Source organism: Manduca sexta, chromosome 9 (genome assembly GCF_014839805.1).
Source record: "Manduca sexta isolate Smith_Timp_Sample1 chromosome 9, JHU_Msex_v1.0, whole genome shotgun sequence".
Lineage (NCBI taxonomy): Eukaryota > Metazoa > Arthropoda > Insecta > Lepidoptera > Sphingidae > Manduca > Manduca sexta.
The window spans coordinates 10,811,971-10,829,840 of NC_051123.1; the positions used below are offsets into that span (position 1 = coordinate 10,811,971).

The 17,870-nt window shown below is 34.4% G+C and overlaps 3 protein-coding genes across 3 annotated transcripts; 1 reads left to right on the top strand and 2 right to left on the bottom strand.

The window, feature by feature from the left end:
• Positions 1 to 2,593: 2,593 nt before the first annotated feature.
• On the bottom strand, positions 2,594 to 5,047 carry LOC115448448 (3-oxoacyl-[acyl-carrier-protein] reductase FabG-like). Its single transcript, XM_037436813.1, has 2 exons — positions 4,730 to 5,047; positions 2,594 to 3,358 (listed from the first exon to the last, which is right to left on the bottom strand). Exons 1-2 carry the CDS (start codon positions 5,010 to 5,012, stop codon positions 2,643 to 2,645), a joined length of 999 nt encoding a protein of 332 aa, XP_037292710.1. The 5' UTR covers positions 5,013 to 5,047; the 3' UTR covers positions 2,594 to 2,642.
• A 3,297-nt stretch (positions 5,048 to 8,344) lies between these two features.
• LOC115455193 (uncharacterized oxidoreductase MexAM1_META1p0182-like) lies at positions 8,345 to 9,186 on the bottom strand. The gene has a single exon (XM_037436837.1). The coding sequence runs from the start codon at positions 9,129 to 9,131 to the stop codon at positions 8,382 to 8,384; it is 750 nt and encodes a 249-aa protein (XP_037292734.1). The 5' UTR covers positions 9,132 to 9,186; the 3' UTR covers positions 8,345 to 8,381.
• A 1,937-nt stretch (positions 9,187 to 11,123) lies between these two features.
• On the top strand, positions 11,124 to 13,033 carry LOC115455504 (glucose 1-dehydrogenase). The gene has a single exon (XM_030184123.2). It carries the CDS (start codon positions 11,287 to 11,289, stop codon positions 12,034 to 12,036), a length of 750 nt encoding a protein of 249 aa, XP_030039983.2. The 5' UTR covers positions 11,124 to 11,286; the 3' UTR covers positions 12,037 to 13,033.
• The last annotated feature ends 4,837 nt before the right edge of the window (positions 13,034 to 17,870 follow it).

Sequence of the window (17,870 nt, forward strand, 5' to 3'; positions counted from 1 at the left end):
CAAAATGTGTAAATTCAAAATTATTCTGACAGGAGATTCTCCTCGAAGGTTTCAACGTAAACGTCAGTTTATTTTTCATATTTTTTAATGGTGTACAAGCTTTTGCCCGCGGCTCCACCCGCGATATAAAGTGTTTCGGGCTAAAGTTTTCCCTTATAAAAGTCACGCTATATATTTTCCCGTAAGCCTATGTTCTTTCCAGGGTCTCAAACTGTCCCCATACCAAATTTCATCTTAATACGTTGGGTAGTTTTTGAGTTTAACACGTTCAGGCAGACAGATGCAGCGGGGGACTTTTGTTTATTATATATTTATGTAGAACTTTTAAGAGGAACAATCCCGTCATACATCATTGTTGCATAACTTTAACCGTTTAAGCAGCGCACGCAACAGAAGCTCTCAAAACTAATAAATTTTGCCCGTTTTTGCAACATGTTTCATTACTGCTCCGCTCCTATTGGTCATAGCGTAATGATATATAGCCTATAGCACTCCACTAACAAAGGGTTATCCAACACAAAAATATTTTTCAGTCTGAACCGGTAGTTCCTGAGATTAGCGCGGTCAAACAAACAAACAAACTTTTCAGCTTTATATAATAGTATAGAAGTATAGATTCAATAATGAGATTCATCAACTAATGCATTGTCAAGTTATAAAATGTTTAGCGACTTTTGTAACATTGAAATGATAACCTTAATCTGTACTCTTCTTTGGTAAGTGATTTGTGGTCCGTTTCAATGTTCAGGTGTTTTGTAAATTAGTATTTGTTCATCGACTTTTGTTGCTGATCGTACCACTATAATTTTATTTGCACGACTAAGCAGCAGTGGGCATGCATTGTTGTGTTCCGGTTTGAAGGACATTGTAGGCAACGTAACTGGGCATTATGAGACAACATCTAATGTTTCAGGGTACCGAGCGCAATGGGCTGCAACGCAGTACTTTATAATTCAAAGTTTTATCTAGTGCTGATACTGTTTATCGGCAGTCGTATGGCTCACCACCAGGCGTTCGCCATGCTAGTCTCGTCCTGCAGTAAAAAATAAAAAAAAAACCTTAATAAACTGAGAAGCAATGTAGTATAAAGTGCGTTTGATAAAGTGGTAACAGAAAAAGAAATTATTGTGATTAGGTTAGTAAATTTAGAGTCCACTAATAAGATATTTTTTAATTGAATGATCGGTAGGCTCTATCCAAAATCAAAACTTCAATTTTTTTTTATACGCACACAGCACACTGACCTCACTGTATCTGGTCGTAAGTGGAGTAGAGTCCACATAGAGTGTCATCACTCATCGCTGGTCAAAACACTTTTAAGGGAGGCCTATATCCAGCAATGGACTTCCAAAAGCTGTAGAAGAATGCTGTCGCCATTCTCTCTGTATTTCTATTTACCCCAGTTAACCCTACGGTCAACAGTAACATAATATAGTAAATACTACAATTACGACAATCAACTGACAGCGTCTATACGGCACCTCAACCTCACATTAGTCAAAAATATTTTCATTCTACACCTCAAACATTTGCTTATGTTTGTTCCATTATTATTATTACATCGATATCTGCTATCATCTACCAGTAAGGCGCTTTATTGTCTGTTGTTTTCGGAAAAGAAATATGCGTCATATTGCCGTACATAGAATTAGACGATATTCATAAGATATGTAAAGGATAGTTTATCTGATAATATAATTACAGTGATAAGATATTAAAATGATAGCGTGATATTTGTAGATGAAATAATAATTGCTATCATAATCAAAGATCTTAGATACGCGGATGAAGAACGAACGAATTTATGCGTAAATATGCCTATTGCTTCAAAAACACATTTGAAAGAAGCTTGGGGTTAATGGATATGAGCTATTCATGAAGATATTAAATGAGACAGCATATAAGGAGCCATAGACAAGCTGCCTTTCTAGAAATCACTAATGCTAATAGAAAACAAGAAAACCTTGTGGGAATGATCTTAGAGATTATTTTGGTGATATATAACGTGGTTAAGGTTAACGAATATATAAGAAAAAACCTGTAGAAGAAGAAAAATTTTGCAAATTGTCCAAAGCCTCTAGGATAATATTGTCGCTAGATATTTTGTAATTTTATATATCTTGAGCCGAAAGAAAAGCAGACAACGCCTTTTCTCAAACTGTTTCATCTTAGTTTTATCTATTTTAGAATTCCTCATAGGTATAATGTGGATAAATTATAATTCAACATCTCCATGTAATTAACGCGGTAATACGAAATACTTTGTTAAATTGTCATACAATGGTCTGCGAGATGTTTCTATTTTATACGGTTAGAAGGGCTTACTATCAGTAATGGTTTATTATATATTACTGTATAATATATTTTGTTTCATTAATGATTATTTTCACGTACAGAAAAAGCATACAGGTGTAAGATTTTATAGCCATTACTGTAATTATTTGATTACCAAAAATGTATAATGTAGCAGTTTGATTTAAAATAAGTTTAAGACCCTCAGGTAACATTCGTTTTTAAAAGGAAATAATACGCATATTTATTTCTATTTTAGTAAATTGATAAAATGATTATGGTGATGAAATAAAAAAATAGCTTCATGAGTTAAAAAACTTTATTTTAATATTACAGATATTACAGTCACTTCATTTCAACAAAATTCCGTTATCAATTACATACTCCGATCCAGTAACACCCTTAGCTTTGTCACTCGCCAGATGTAATATCATTTCTGCTATTTCCTCAGGATCACTTACTCTATCCAACGCAGTGGCTTGTTTCAACACAGTTAACGCAGTGGACATACCAGCCCTGTCAAACAAATCTGTGGATACAGGTCCGGGACTGATAGAATTCACTCTAACCCCATGTGGGGCTAGCTCCAAAGCGACACATCGCGTGAAATGATTTAGAGCTGCCTTAGATGTTTTGTATGACGCAAATCTCGGCATACTGACTTGAGTTGCTGCGACACTTGATACGTTAACAATGCTTCCTTTGGTTGCTTTTAGGTGGGGTGCTGCTAAGTTGGTTAATACAGCCACAGCTCTCATATTAGTGTTCATGATAGCGTCGAAGATTTGCATGAAACTTGGATGTGAGATGTCATCTGGTTTGATCATGCCTGCATTGTTGATAAGGACGTCAAGTTTGCCAAACACTTTGATGGTCTGTTCGACGATAGCGGTGACTTCATCATCTTTAGTGACATCTGCACTGATGATGAGGGGTTTCTTGCCGAATTTGCCACAATCTTCTGCAACTTTTGCCAGTTTTGCATCGTCTCTGCCGACTATCGTCAAATCGGCGCCTTCTTTAGCAAAGAGTATGGCAGCAGCTGCTCCTATCCCACTACTAGCACCCGTAATTAGCACAACTTTATTAGCAAAACTCATATTGATGTCTTATTCGCTATAAGTTGCGTACTATACTACACGTTCTTAAATTTTATTTCGACAATAAAGATTCCAGATAATAAACCTGATAATTACAATCCGATATCAAATTTTAAGAATGTCGGAATTTACAAACGAAATATTTATGTAGTTCGAGATAGCTGTAAAATTACGAACAATGTTTTGGCTTGTGAATAAATTAACTAATTTATGCCAATTAAATAGTCTTATACAAGTCGACCTTTGCTTAATAATAATTAATGTTTAACGTCTATGGAATCATACTCTTAGCAAAAGTAAACACTTTTGCCGTGTATACATGTAATATTAAATACAAAATTATTTTACTAATTTGATAAGAAAAATACGGGAAGTGCATATTATAACCGTAATATTATTACAATATCAATACTAGCACCATAAAGTTATTAATCTCTGGGCCTTTCTGAAATTTTTTCAATAATAAGAAGTTAACATTATATCTGAGTACTCGAATTTCATTTTAGCCAAAGAACAATTAAGTAAAAAAAAAAAAGTTTCATGAACACGTTTAAGGTGCGATGATTGAGAATGTCGACACATTCTTCAAAGTCGACACTTTTAACCAAATAAATGGAATGAAGGTTAAGTTAAAAGGGATTTTTATTTCTAAGCAGCCCCTTACGATTGTAATAAATGCTGATTCCCACCTATCGTTTTTTTTGCGAGAAAAATGCAGCTATATAATTCTAAAGTTCTTACTAGTGACATACACTTGTAAAACTACTTTTCATTGGTACTCAATTGTCCAATCCAATATTCCAGTACTGGTACTGGTGGTAGAGGTAATGTTATAGTATTCGATATTCACAATTGTTTTTCCTTGAACAAGTAAGTATGGATTCATGTTTACAAAATAAAATTATCGCTAAATTCATTTAGGATACAATATAATTCTCCTTGTGGAAGAAATTAGGGGAGGAATATATCAAATAACAACCTGACCAACAAACTAGTTGCTGAAGAATAGGTAGGCATATTTTGAATTAACTGTTTCTTTGTCAAATTAGATTTAAACATAACACAAGTTAAAGCTGTATTATATGAGGTCTGTGAATAAAGCTTATTATTATTATTATTGTAATAAGTAAAAAAAAAACAAAAAATTAAAATAGAGAAGGAAAGGAAAACGCACTAAAAGAAAAATAAAATTAAATGCATTGCAGTTTTTGTCTACACTATCTGTGAGTTTATATTCGCTGTTATCATTGACAATAAAATGCGACCGTATCTGCTATCGTTAGTGATATTCATTTAGACTGTTTAGTATACTCTTTGATTTCGCACAGTTCACTCACCATTCAAAATGAGTTTTGCTAATAAAGTGGTGATAGTTACTGGAGCTAGCGATGGTATTGGGGCAGTAACGGCTATACAGTTTGCTAAAGAAGGTGCTGACGTTACTCTAGTAGGAAGAAACGAGGAGAAACTGGCGAAAGTAGCTTCAGAGTGCGCTAAATACGACAAGAATCCTCTAGTGATCAAAGCTGATGTGTCGAAGGATGAGGAAGCGAAAACAATCGTCGCGCGAACAATACAGATGTTCGGTAAACTTGACATCCTTGTTAACAATGCTGGCATATTTTTCGCCGATGATATTATGAAGCCCAACTTCATGGAATTGTTTGATTCTACAATGAACACTAACATAAGAGCTGTGGCGTTGATCACTCATTTAGCCGTCCCTCACCTCGTGGAAACTAAGGGGAACGTTATTAACGTATCAAGTATTGCCGCTTCTATGATAAAATTTTCAAATTTTGTGTCATATAAAACTTCAAAAGCGGCTTTGAATCACTTCACGCGATGCCTCGCTTTGGAATTGGCTCCTCACGGCGTCAGGGTTAATTCAGTCAGTCCTGGACCGGTGTACACCGATATATTTAATAAGGCTGGCCTATCTGATTTCGTACCTGAGCTTAAAACAGCAACAGCATTGAAACGAGTTGCTGAGCCTGATGAGATAGCTGATGTGATTCTTTTTTTGGCAAGCGAGAAGGTCAGAAGTGTTACTGGATCTGATTATTTGTCGGATAATGGCTCATTACTTGTGTAAAATATTTTCTAACTCCACGATGTGTTTATCTTTGATGAATTTTATATGTATTTTATAAAAAAATTAGTAAATATGATACATAAAGGGAGATTATAAAATATATTATGTACATTTTGTGCATCTATTTAGTTTTGTTGCGGCATTTTGATTTCCCATCGTTTTTAACGTCTATAAACAACAATAGATAACATTCCATTGCCATTAGACATACATTTAACAGGAAATAATATTGAATCAAATGTCACCTGCTGCTTATCATACTTTCATCTGCCATGTTATATTGTAATCATCTACTTACTTATTATATATATACCAAAGCACATTGATGCTGATTTAGTAAAAATGTACTCCGTATGTGTTATAAGATTTGTATTTTTTATAACAAATAATATTCCGAGGTTATAAAATATGTCTTACAACAATTAATGTTCTTAATTTAATCCTTCTCAGTAGTAGAGGACGCCGCCCAGCAGTGGGAGAGTAATAAAGGGCTGATATTATCAGATTATTATTATTATTTATTATAAAAATTCCCATATACGATGGACTTTGACGTCAAAAACTAACAGTAGATAACGTTGGCAAGTAATTAGACATACGCAATAACAATAAAAAGTGAACGAATTGTCTCCAATGCCACCTCAGATAGATAAAAGTTTATTTTGGCTCCAATCAACATACAGTATAGCTTGAACAGTATATATATAATAGAAAGTTCACTTTGTGAAATATCGTAGCCGCAATCAGGCTCCAGTTCAGTAATATCCATTACAAGATAGTCTTCTATTTACTATATAAAGTATTATTAGAAGCTGTAGTGAAAGCATTAATCATTACACACACATACACATCATCACAAATTTATCCCCGAAGGGATATGCAGCGGCGCAACCAGGGCACCCACTTTTCGCCAAGCTTGTTCCGTCCCATGATGTGATGGGGGCGAGACTATCGCCATGTCGGGCACAAATTCCAGACTCTGGGCTGATAGTGAGCAGAAAAACCCACTTTAACCGATTCGGGATTCGAACCCAGGACCTCAGAGCACTGCTGTACCGCGCATGCAGTACAACTACGCCACCGAGGCAGTCACGATTGGGATCGTTTATTGAAATCGGCCCTATATCAGTCATATTCTGTTTTATAGATTTTCGATTAATTTTTCCATAATAATATCTCGTAGTATGTGAAATGAAGTTTGCTCCAAATTCATAACACCACTTAATAGTAAATGGTGTTATGAATTTGAAGAACATGCAAACAGTTAAGAAATGTGAAAGTCTGGTTATTATATCTAATATTTATGCCAGTGAGCCCAGCAAAGGTACATATTGCTTCCTTTTAAAAAAAAAATAGATATTGTAACTTTGACTTTACGGATGAACAACACCTCAGTCCCCCCCGTGACCATGAAGGCCGCAAAGTCTTCGAAACGTCGGGAGAAAATAAAACACTAATACCGCGATAGAATCCGAAAATTAGTTTAATTTCAATGTCTAATATTCGCGTAAACATAAGAAATCATTAGTTTTTTTTTATTGCTTTGAATGACGAGACGAGCTCGCCGTTCGCATGATGGTAAGCAATACGCCCGCCCGTAAACAGTAGAAACACCATCCAACAACTTAAGTTATAAAGTATTGTTTGGTATTCCACTACGCTCGCCATCTTCAGACATGAGTTGTTATCTTATTATGTCCTGGGCCCTTATTCTGTATGATAGTGTAAACGCGTAACGCGGCCGTGTCATGTTATCTTCGAGAAATGTGTGTGGAATGGTATTCTGTAAGCCAAATTTCTATAGTCCTAAACATGATGCGTTGTGTTACGTGCTTGTTACACACTGTCAAAATAACGTGCGGGATAGAGAATAAGGCCCCAGTAGTTATACTGGCTATAAGATGAATAAAATCTGTCTATTTTAAGATAATGCACTATTACATCATCGGACAATTAATTGTTCAATGTCATGGATATAGACCGCAGACTGTAGTTTAAACATTTTCCTGTAAAAAAATGACATTCACCGCTACTGAAATGCTTATCTTTGAATATTGGATACAAAATAACAAGGCCACTTATTCTTATGGTGATGTTGCAATATACTTAGATAAAGTATATTACTTAATCATTAACACAGAAAGAACAATTATAAACATAGTTACATTTGGCGCAGCGATATTTTTTGTTATCAATATTGTCGTTATAAAGAACTCTCTGTTCGTAAAATATTTTGTTTGATCTTTACTCTGTGTTAATATAAAACTGTAGTTTGAAATGGTATGTTTCAATTGCAGTGGATTTATATAATTGATGAAGGAATTCACTCAATTAGAGGCCATTCTTTACCAATATTTATTTTGATTTAGTGATCAAATTAGTGTTTTTACAAGGCTTATATATAATAGCAGGATCAATAAATGGATGAATAATATTATAACATTACTCAAACTGGATAAACTAAGACATACCAAGACATACAAGAAACATTTTAGTCTTTTTTCGACATTTAGCAGTCGATAGTGAACATGCTTTCAGTGCACATAACACATCCATTATCAGTTCCTGTTTTGACATAAATTTACATTTACACAGACTTCAAGACACTGTGAGCTCATTCTGCGTAGATCGGACCACCAACAGCAAAAAAAAATAAAGTTGTATACTTGTAAAATGTAGGTAGATATTGTAACTTTGACTTTGCGGATGAACAACACCTCAGTCACCCCCGTGACCATGACGGCTGCAGTCTTCAAAACATCGGGAGAAAAAGTAAAAAAAAAGTATTAAAACCGCGATAAAATACTTTAATTTTAATTTTGACAGTCATAAGATATTTACAATAAATAAAAAAACTGGTGTAAATCACGTGTAATGAATCTAAAAACTAATATTTACTTTAAAATCATGCCATTATCACATACATAGTCCGAACCAGTTACGCTCTTTGCTTTGTCGCTTGCCAAGAACAAAATTAAATCAGCGATCTCCTCTGGTTCAGAAATTTTATTAAGTGCTGTACTTGATTGCATATCAGGAATCATTCCTCCAAGACCGGCCCTTTCAAATATCTCTGTATAAACTGGTCCGGGACTTACAGTATTCACTCTGACTCCATGAGGAGCTAATTCCAAAGCAATGCATCTTGTGAAATGGTTAATAGCCGCTTTGGAAGCAAAATATGCCGAGAACTTGGGAATTTTAACCATTGTGGCGTCGATACTTGATACGTTGACAATATTTCCTTTAGTTTGAATGAGATGAGGTGATGCTTGATTAGTAATTAGCGCCACTGGTCGCAGGTTTGTGTTGATTGTTAGATCAAACGTTTCCATGTAATTGGGTTCCAAAATATCATCAGGGATGAATATGCCAGCATTGTTAACAAGGACGTCAAGTTTACCGAACGTCTGGATTGTTCGTGCGACGATTGTTTTCGCTTCCTCGTCCTTTGACACATCAGCTTTGATCACTAGAGGGTTCTTGCCGTATTTAGCGCACTCTGCAGATACTTTCGCTAGTTTATCCTCATTTCTTCCTACTAGAGTAACGTCAGCACCTTCTTTAGCAAATTGTATGGCTGTAGCTGCCCCAATGCCAGCACTGGCGCCAGTAACAATGACTACTTTATTGTCGAAATTCATTATTTAATTTTGTTACTTAATAAACTGTTGATGAAGCAAACAGCGAAACGTTAATGAGGAATTTAAAAGAGGTGTAGTCGCAGATTAATATATACTCATACGTTATCTTAGTAAATATGTAATAATTAATATTCGTTATGTGATAATAATATTCGCATGTTTGTGTAAAGTGCTGCGCATATGATAACTCTATTTATGAAATCAGATCTGAAGAAATGCAATCATTAAATTATATATAAATTTTGGTCAAAATCCAACCCCATTCTAATACAATGTATCAATTGTTAAAACATTATGTTTCATCTATAATCAAACTATAATTTTACGACTTGTGCAAGTAATCAGAATGTATGTACACCAAAGTTGAACGAAGAAAATTATATTAAAAATGCATTACAAAGACGATCACAAATCGCAACAAAATCTATGCTGTATTAAAACTGTGTAAATAAAATACACAATAAGTCGTGTTGTAGTGGTGATGTAATTTGTTCATTAGGTATCTCGTGTATGTGAATAGACCAGTGCTTTGTCTATTTGAGTGATCAACTACTGTTTAATGTCGGTTGAAAGGATATTGTTGCTTATTTTTGATTTTCGTTATCTATTATTAGATGAAAGTCTCAGGCAATTCTTTGGCAATGATCAGTTGGTTTGGTGTCGTTGATTGTTGCGGCAAATTTCGTAATTTTTAGAAAAGTTGGTTAAGACTGCGCATCGCCTAAAAGCCATATTTTAATTACTTTATAGTACATTCAGCATTAGCTTGATGCAGGTTTATGGCTTGGTGCGGGCTATCACGAGATAAGAAATACATTTAAAATGACGTTTTATTTAGAGAGTTCAAAGGTACAAGTTGTTCACGAAATGGTAAAATCGTGATCACGCACAAATTATTTCTATCAACTGAATAACTACAATATGTTTGACTTGTTAGTTTAGACATTCTGGCTGGCTAGGTATCACCGCACTGTCCGCAGGCAGCAAGCCTACCGAAAGTGCCGGCTAATATTCAAGGAATAGAACAAGTAGCGCTGCGCTGGATAATGGTTCCGCCTGCGTCCGCGCACCAGATGGGTGCAGGGCCGAGGCCTGATTGACTTGTTAGCGCACCGCTAAAGAAGTGGACAGGATATGCTTTATTAAAAGTTATCGGTCTTTGGTGTTGGTTTCTCCATTAACTTTAGCTGAATGTGTACATCATAGATAGGAGAGTGAACATTACTTTGAGTGGTCGTTGCAAGCCACATACCACTGAATCGCCGCCGCAGACGCCATAAGGTACTGTTCTTTCATCCTGGTTGAGCTGCCTTTACATGAATTATATTCTTCCCCGCAGGCAGCTCTTGTCCCATCAGTAATTCGTGTCTTGTCAAGTTTCCTCAAATACAGTCCATTATTTTAATTAATTACCAGCGCTTCCAAAGATTTTGTAAGAAGGGTTTATATTTTTAAGCATCACCACAATGACTACTAAATTTTGTTTCTCACCTTTTTGTTTTTGCGAGATAATGGCAGCCATGTAAATCTAAACTCTTTGCTTGTGACATACAGTTTTGAAAACTGCTTTTCACGACTCCCCAAGTATTCAATCCAATATGCCAGTACGGTTGCCGTTAGTAGAAATAACGTCATAGTATTCGTTATTCACAATCCTTTAAACGAGTCCAGATACATGTGATGATAAAGAATTATCGCTAGATTAATTTAGTACAAAATATAATTTTTCTTGTGGAAGCAACTAGGGGAGGAATATATGAAATAACAACCTGGCCAATAAACTGGTTGCTGAAGAATAAATAGGCACATTCTGAAGTAACTGTTTCTTTGTCAAATTAGATTTAAAAATAATCCTAGTTAAAAAGTAAAGTTGTATTATATTTGGTTAGTGAAGAAAGGATTTTATTACATTTAATAGAAAAGAAAAGGTACAAGGAAAATTAATCAAACAAAAAATAATATTAAACGCAGACAAAATGCACTGCAGTTTCTACCTACATTATCTGTGTGTTTATAGAGTTAAATCAATTGGCATTCGTTTAATTTGCTGTAATCATTGACAAAAAAATGCGGCAGTTTCTGTTATCGTAATTGACATTAATTTTATTTAGTTTAGTATACTATTATATTTCGTACAGTACACACACTACACAAAATGAGTTTTGCTAGTAACGTGGTGATAGTTACTGGAGCCAGTGATGGAATCGGGGCAGCTACAGCCATAAAATTTGCTAAAGAAGGCGCTGACGTTACTCTAGTAGGAAGAACCGAGGACAAACTGGCGAAAATAGCTGCGGAGTGCGGTAAACATGGTAAGAATCCTCTAGTGATCAAAGCTGATGTGTCGAAGGACGAGGAAGCGAAAACAATCGTCGCACGAACAATCCAGACGTTCGGTAGACTTGACATCCTTGTTAACAATGCTGGCATATTGTTCGCCGATGATATTATGAAGCCCAACTTCATGGAAACGTTTGATTCTACAATGAACACTAACATGAGAGCTGTGGCGTTGATCACTCATTTAGCCGTCCCTCACCTCGTGGAAACTAAGGGGAACGTTATTAACGTATCAAGTATTGCCGCTTCTATGATAAAATATCCAAATATTGTGTCATACAAAACTTCAAAAGCGGCTTTGAATCACTTCACGCGATGCCTCGCTTTAGAATTGGCTCCTCACGGCGTCAGGGTTAATTCAGTCAGTCCAGGACCGGTGTACACTGATATATTTAATAAGGCTGGCTTATCTGACTTCGTACCTGATCTTAAAAAAGCAACAGCATTGAAACGAATTGCTGAGCCTCATGAGATAGCTGATGTGATTATTTTCTTGGCAAGCGAGAAGGCGAGAAGTGTAACTGGATCCGATTATTTGTCGGATAATGGCTCATTACTTATGTAAAAGATTGTGTAATTCTACGATATTTTAGCCGTGATGAATTTTATATGTATATTATAAAAATTGTACCAAATATTATACATAAAAGGAGATTATAAAATATATTATGTATAATTTGTCTGTTTAATTTTATTGCGGCATTTTTATTTACGATGGATTTAAATGTCTACTTATAACAATAGATTGTCATTAGACATACATGTAGCATGAAATAATATAGAACGAAATGTTATCTGCTATTACCTGCCATACTTTCACCTGTCATGTTAGATAATCGTCTACTTACTTAAATATATATTAGGATATTATTGTGTATATCTCAACGAACACTAATACTGCTTTAATAATAATAATTCTATAACTATATGTTATAAAATGTGTATTATTTATTATATGTAATATTCCGAGGTTATAAAAAGTATGTTGTACAAAAATAAAAACTATCAGTAGATAACGATGTCACATATAGTTTGTTAGAAGCGAAGATATTCTAGTTGGTTGTGGAACGGACTGTTGAGACGAATGTCCACAGGTTCAAAACCCAAGGGCACACACCTCTGACTTTTCGAAATTATATATGTATTCTTTGTGAATTATCGCTTGTTTTAATGGTGAATGAAAACATCGCAAGGAAACTTGCATACCTGAGAAGATTCCTATAGCAATTTTGAAGATTTGTGAAATCTACCACTCCGCACTAGGCCAGCGTGGTGGACTAAAGTCTAATCCCCCCCAGTAATAGAGCGGGTCAGTGCCCAGCAGTAGGACAGTATATAATACAGGGCAGTTATTATTGTAATATAACGTGGGCATGTAATTAGACATACGCAATAACAATAAAAACTAAATGAATTGTCAACAATCATGCCTCCAATGCTACCTTAGGTAGATAGCTCAGCAATATCGATTACAAGATAGTGTAATGTTTATTATATTCAATATTATAAGCAGCTGTTGTCAAAGCATTACTTATTACATAATTTTATATATAGTTTGTCGATTTAATTTGTTTACATAGCATTTATAGTACATTTTTGAAATTGAATACTGGCAACACCTCTACCTGTAGTACGTGCAAAAACATGTCACCGCCCTGACTGGTTTGTAGTTCAACTAAAAGATAATGTTATTTACACTTTTTTAAATTTTATAATACTGTATATTAATTATGAATATATATTTTAAATCTGTCTCGTGTAAACCATAACCAAGATTAAAAACGAAGGACAGATGAATCATTCACAGTTTGTGGCATGATTTCCAAATATTAAATATACTAAGTCAAAATACTTAGATAAAGTATATTATTAAATTTTAGGATTAGGCGCTTCAGTAACATAAAACTGTATTTTATGCTCACTTTGAAATTTTGAAATAAAATAACCCAGGCATTGTTCGCAAACACATACAGGAAATAAGTAAATACACTTATATTTTTACAATGAACTGGCGTTATTTAATAAATTGTATCATCCAACGATTTAATTTTTTAGTGTGCGATGGTTCTATTACGTAAATATGTCATTGTAAAAATATAGAAGTATAAAAAAACTCCTACAATTTCTACAGGGGCTAGCGAGCAGGAATATTTGCTGCAATGTGCAGCTAGGAGTTTTTTAACTACTTATGTTCACGTCACGTCAATGTATTTGGACCGTTTGGCTTTATTTCATTCTACTAACCGTAGTCTTAAATTATTTCTGTGCCGTTTATAATGTCATGGGAAGTAAGCGCAAACGTTATACAAGTGTACAACTTTTATAAAATTACTGAGAAAGCCGCAAGAAGAAGTAAACATTTGGGCAAGTTGTCTCACAACGAAACAAGCTACCGGTTGAAACAAATAAAAAGATACATACTTTCGTCTTACATACATACATATTACATAGTAATACGCCTCTATCTCATAGGGGTAGACAGAGACTATGGATTGCCACTTTGCACGATTCTGGCATACTTCTCTCGTTTCCTCCACCTTCATAATTTTTTAATGCATTCCCGCCGGCTCAGGGTACTTTTTACCTAGCCTTTAGAAATAATGTCAGATATCTGACACTTGAAGGCTCGGTGCGAGTGACCCCTACCAGCTCTTCCATCCACATTCGACTTATAAATCCTTTTTGTCAGTCTCCTATCATCCATCTTCTCCAAATGCCTATCTTTCTTTTTTTTAGTTCTTTAATTATTATTCTTTTATGCATAGAATTGTATTCGCAGAAATTCATATTAAATGAGACAATTTTCGAAGATAAATAAACGTAAAACACCTCAATCTTAAGAACCGAAGACTTCAGATCCATCGGTTGAGTGTAATGATATATCTGAACAGAATGTGTATTACCCAGTCTGTTTATATTATAAATACATGCAAAATACCCCACTGCATCTCGGTGGGTCAGGAAGGTGCCTAGCGGCCCTTTGCCAGGGACGCACAACATGAAGGTTTCCTGAGCATCCCTTTCTTCTTCAATCTGCACACTTATATGGGGTTAGCATGACGCCCATTTTGATCTACAATATAGAAAGGATTTGAATTTGTTTTTACGACTTAATAATCGAATATAGTTTTGAAAACCGAATGTAATAACTAAACGTCTCCTTGACTTATCTATTTCTAAATGCAATATTTACGAACGGAGAGGAATATTATTAATAGATCTAAAATTATTAGAATGCACAGTCTCAACATTTATACCTACTCTATGACATCTACTGCCTTCCGAACGCTCAAGGTCATTGGAGCCACTTAACATCTTAATGCTAATATGGAAAGTATCAACATCATTTCATTTGGTAAAGTATATATTTTTTTAAATTAAACTATTTTACGGATTTTATCGCGGTTTTAATATTTTACTTTTCTCGCGACGTTTCGAAGACTTTGCAGTCTTCATGGTCACGGGGCGGACTGAGGTGTTGTTCATCCGCAAAGTCAGAGTTACAATATCTACCTACATTTTACAAATATACAACTTTTTAAAATTTTTTTTAGGCACTGGTGGTCCGTTCTACGCAGAATGAGCTCACAGTGTCTTGAAGACTGGCAGCCGGTCTTTTGGGTTCCAATTTAATTAAATGTAGAACTGGATCCCAGGCTTTTGCAAGCTTCCAACCATCTTCCCTATTGAAATTAGACAGGAATCGGTGTTCATGAAGGCAGCAGTCTTCGAAACGTTCGGGAGAAAAGTAAAATATTAAAACCGCAATAAAATCCGAAAAATACTTTAATTTAAATGTCTAATATTCTCATAAACATAAATCACTATAGAAACAAACTATGATTTTATGACCAGTTGTGGAAGTAACCACTAACCAGGATGTATACAAAAGTCGATTTGCATTATCTTTTAATACATGAAAAGTCTCAGGCGGTCTTTTGCCAATGTTCAATTGTTTAAGGTCGTCGATTGTTGCAGCACATTTCATAATTTTTTTTTTGAAAAATCGGTTACACTTTGCCTAAAAGCCATATTTTAATTACTTTATAGTACATCTAACTTTAGCTTGATGCAGATTTATAGCTTACATAATTATTTTAAGGTATTAAATGCAGGCTATTACAAGGTAAGAACATACATTAAAAGTATTTTTTTAACGAAGAAAATTCAAAGGATGCAAATTGTTCACTAAATGGTAAGATCATGGTCGCGCACAAATTATTTCTATCAACTAAATAAAGTTATAAGATGTTTGGCCTAATAGTTTAGAAATCCAGGCTGGCCAGCTATCACAGTAATGTCTTCTGCCGTAAAGATAAAATCATCATCGTGTGTAACGTTTTTTTTATCTTTTCTAGAAACTTTTTTTAAATTCATAAATGAATACGCTAAAATAAAATTAATGCGAATGAATATTTTAAAGATTTTTAAGTTCTTATCATCATTTACGTCATACGATAAACGTTTGCCCTGATTCATATTATTCAATACAGAAGTAGCTTATTTATACATTGCCATGATGACTATTCAAAGATATAAAAAATTCGGTGTCACGGAACGGATTAAAGTGTTTGTCATCCGAAAAGTCGGTGATCCGCCCGATACCACAAAGGCTACAAAGTCTTCGAAACGTCGGAATAAAATTATAATATAAAAACCGGCCAAGCGCGAGTCGGACTCGCGCTCCGCGGGTTCCGTACAAACATGTATATAAGTAACAATTCACCCATCACGACAATCGAGTCATAGTTATGGGTATTTTTATTGCAAAATGAAATCCATAACATTACAATATGGAAGCTAGAGGAGCTTAAATTAAAGACAAAGGTCTCTTTATCATTTCAATAATCCTTTGTGTTATATTAACACATATCATTTATTTTATAATATAACTGATACACCTACACTAGCCTTGCAAAAGTCTGCAGATGAATGATGACAGGGTTTTTCAACAAAGTTTTTTAGTCACTATTTAGAAATCTGGTACAAAATATGTGATGTAACAAAAAAATTTATGTTTTCGGAATTTTTCCTTTAAAAGTGCCATAAAAAATTGCTTCATGTCAAATTTCAAGATCCTAGGTTTACTAGAAGTGCTTACCCTTTAGGTTTTGATTCCATTGCGAGTAGTTGCGAGTTTAAAAAAATGCGGCTTAAATTGCTGTTTCTTTTGATTGCGTTGACATAGAAGTTTGATTTTATTATAGCTTAAAGGTAATATACTTGGCCCTTTTTTGTCGCGGTGAAAGTCCCTAAATTTTAGCTCAATACCTCCACGCGTTCCTGAGAAAAAGGGTCTAGACAGACGGACGGACGGACAACAAATCACACAATGAGCAATCCTATAAGGATTCCGTTTTTTCCTTTTGAGGTACGGAACCCTAAAAACGCGATAAAATCCGAAAAATAGTTTTATTTTAATGTCTAACATTCGCGTTAACATAAGAAATCATTATATAATAGGTATTAGTTATTTTATGCTATATGTGTTATATTAATACTCAATACTTAAGTACATCGAATTTCCAGTAACTTTTATTACTCTATAATCACTACCCGCTCATTTTGTTTCTAGTTATCTAAATAAATTCAAAGGTTGTCTGGAAAAAATCCTGTTTGTTCCTAATCTCTATTGTATAATATTATTTACGATCTGATGCACAAATAAAGAGTTTAAACAATATAGTTTAAATAAATCAATAGTATGTATAATTATTTGCTGATATTATATTATCTATTATAATCACTAGTTGACATTAACAACATTAAAAACCATCCGGTAGGCAACGGCTTTTTCTGTGCCTCTGGCCCATGGACTAAAGCAATCTTCAGTCCATGGACGACGAATGCTGCTTACTATCAAGCGGAGTGCTTGCTCGTTTGCCTACAAAAGCAATAAAAAAAAATAACATCCCTAGTAAATCAAAATGCCGTAAAAAGCAAATGAGATACACTGTTCAACGTCCCCAAAATATCCAGCAATGTATTAAAATAAAACTTACATATCGGTGAGAAAGACATTTATTTCCTTGAATTTAAAACCTTAAGTATATTGGCAAGAGAATCTTGACATCGCCATTCAATCATTTATAGTTTTTATACAACACCATCTATTGGTGTATCTATGACAATATTTAATTATAATTTTATTAATACATCATTGAACATACCGCCCACCATGGACATATCATAATATGTCCATAAATAACAAGATGTTACATTAATTATAACCGCCCACCATCACAATGCAGTGACTAAAATATTTTATCTGATTCCAAAAAAAGAGAAAGAACAAAAACATAGCAATAACAATTTTCTCTGAAAGTTGACAGAATATTATATCAAATAACATTTACTTAATAACTTACTACTATAAAGTAATAATTATGACGACACCGG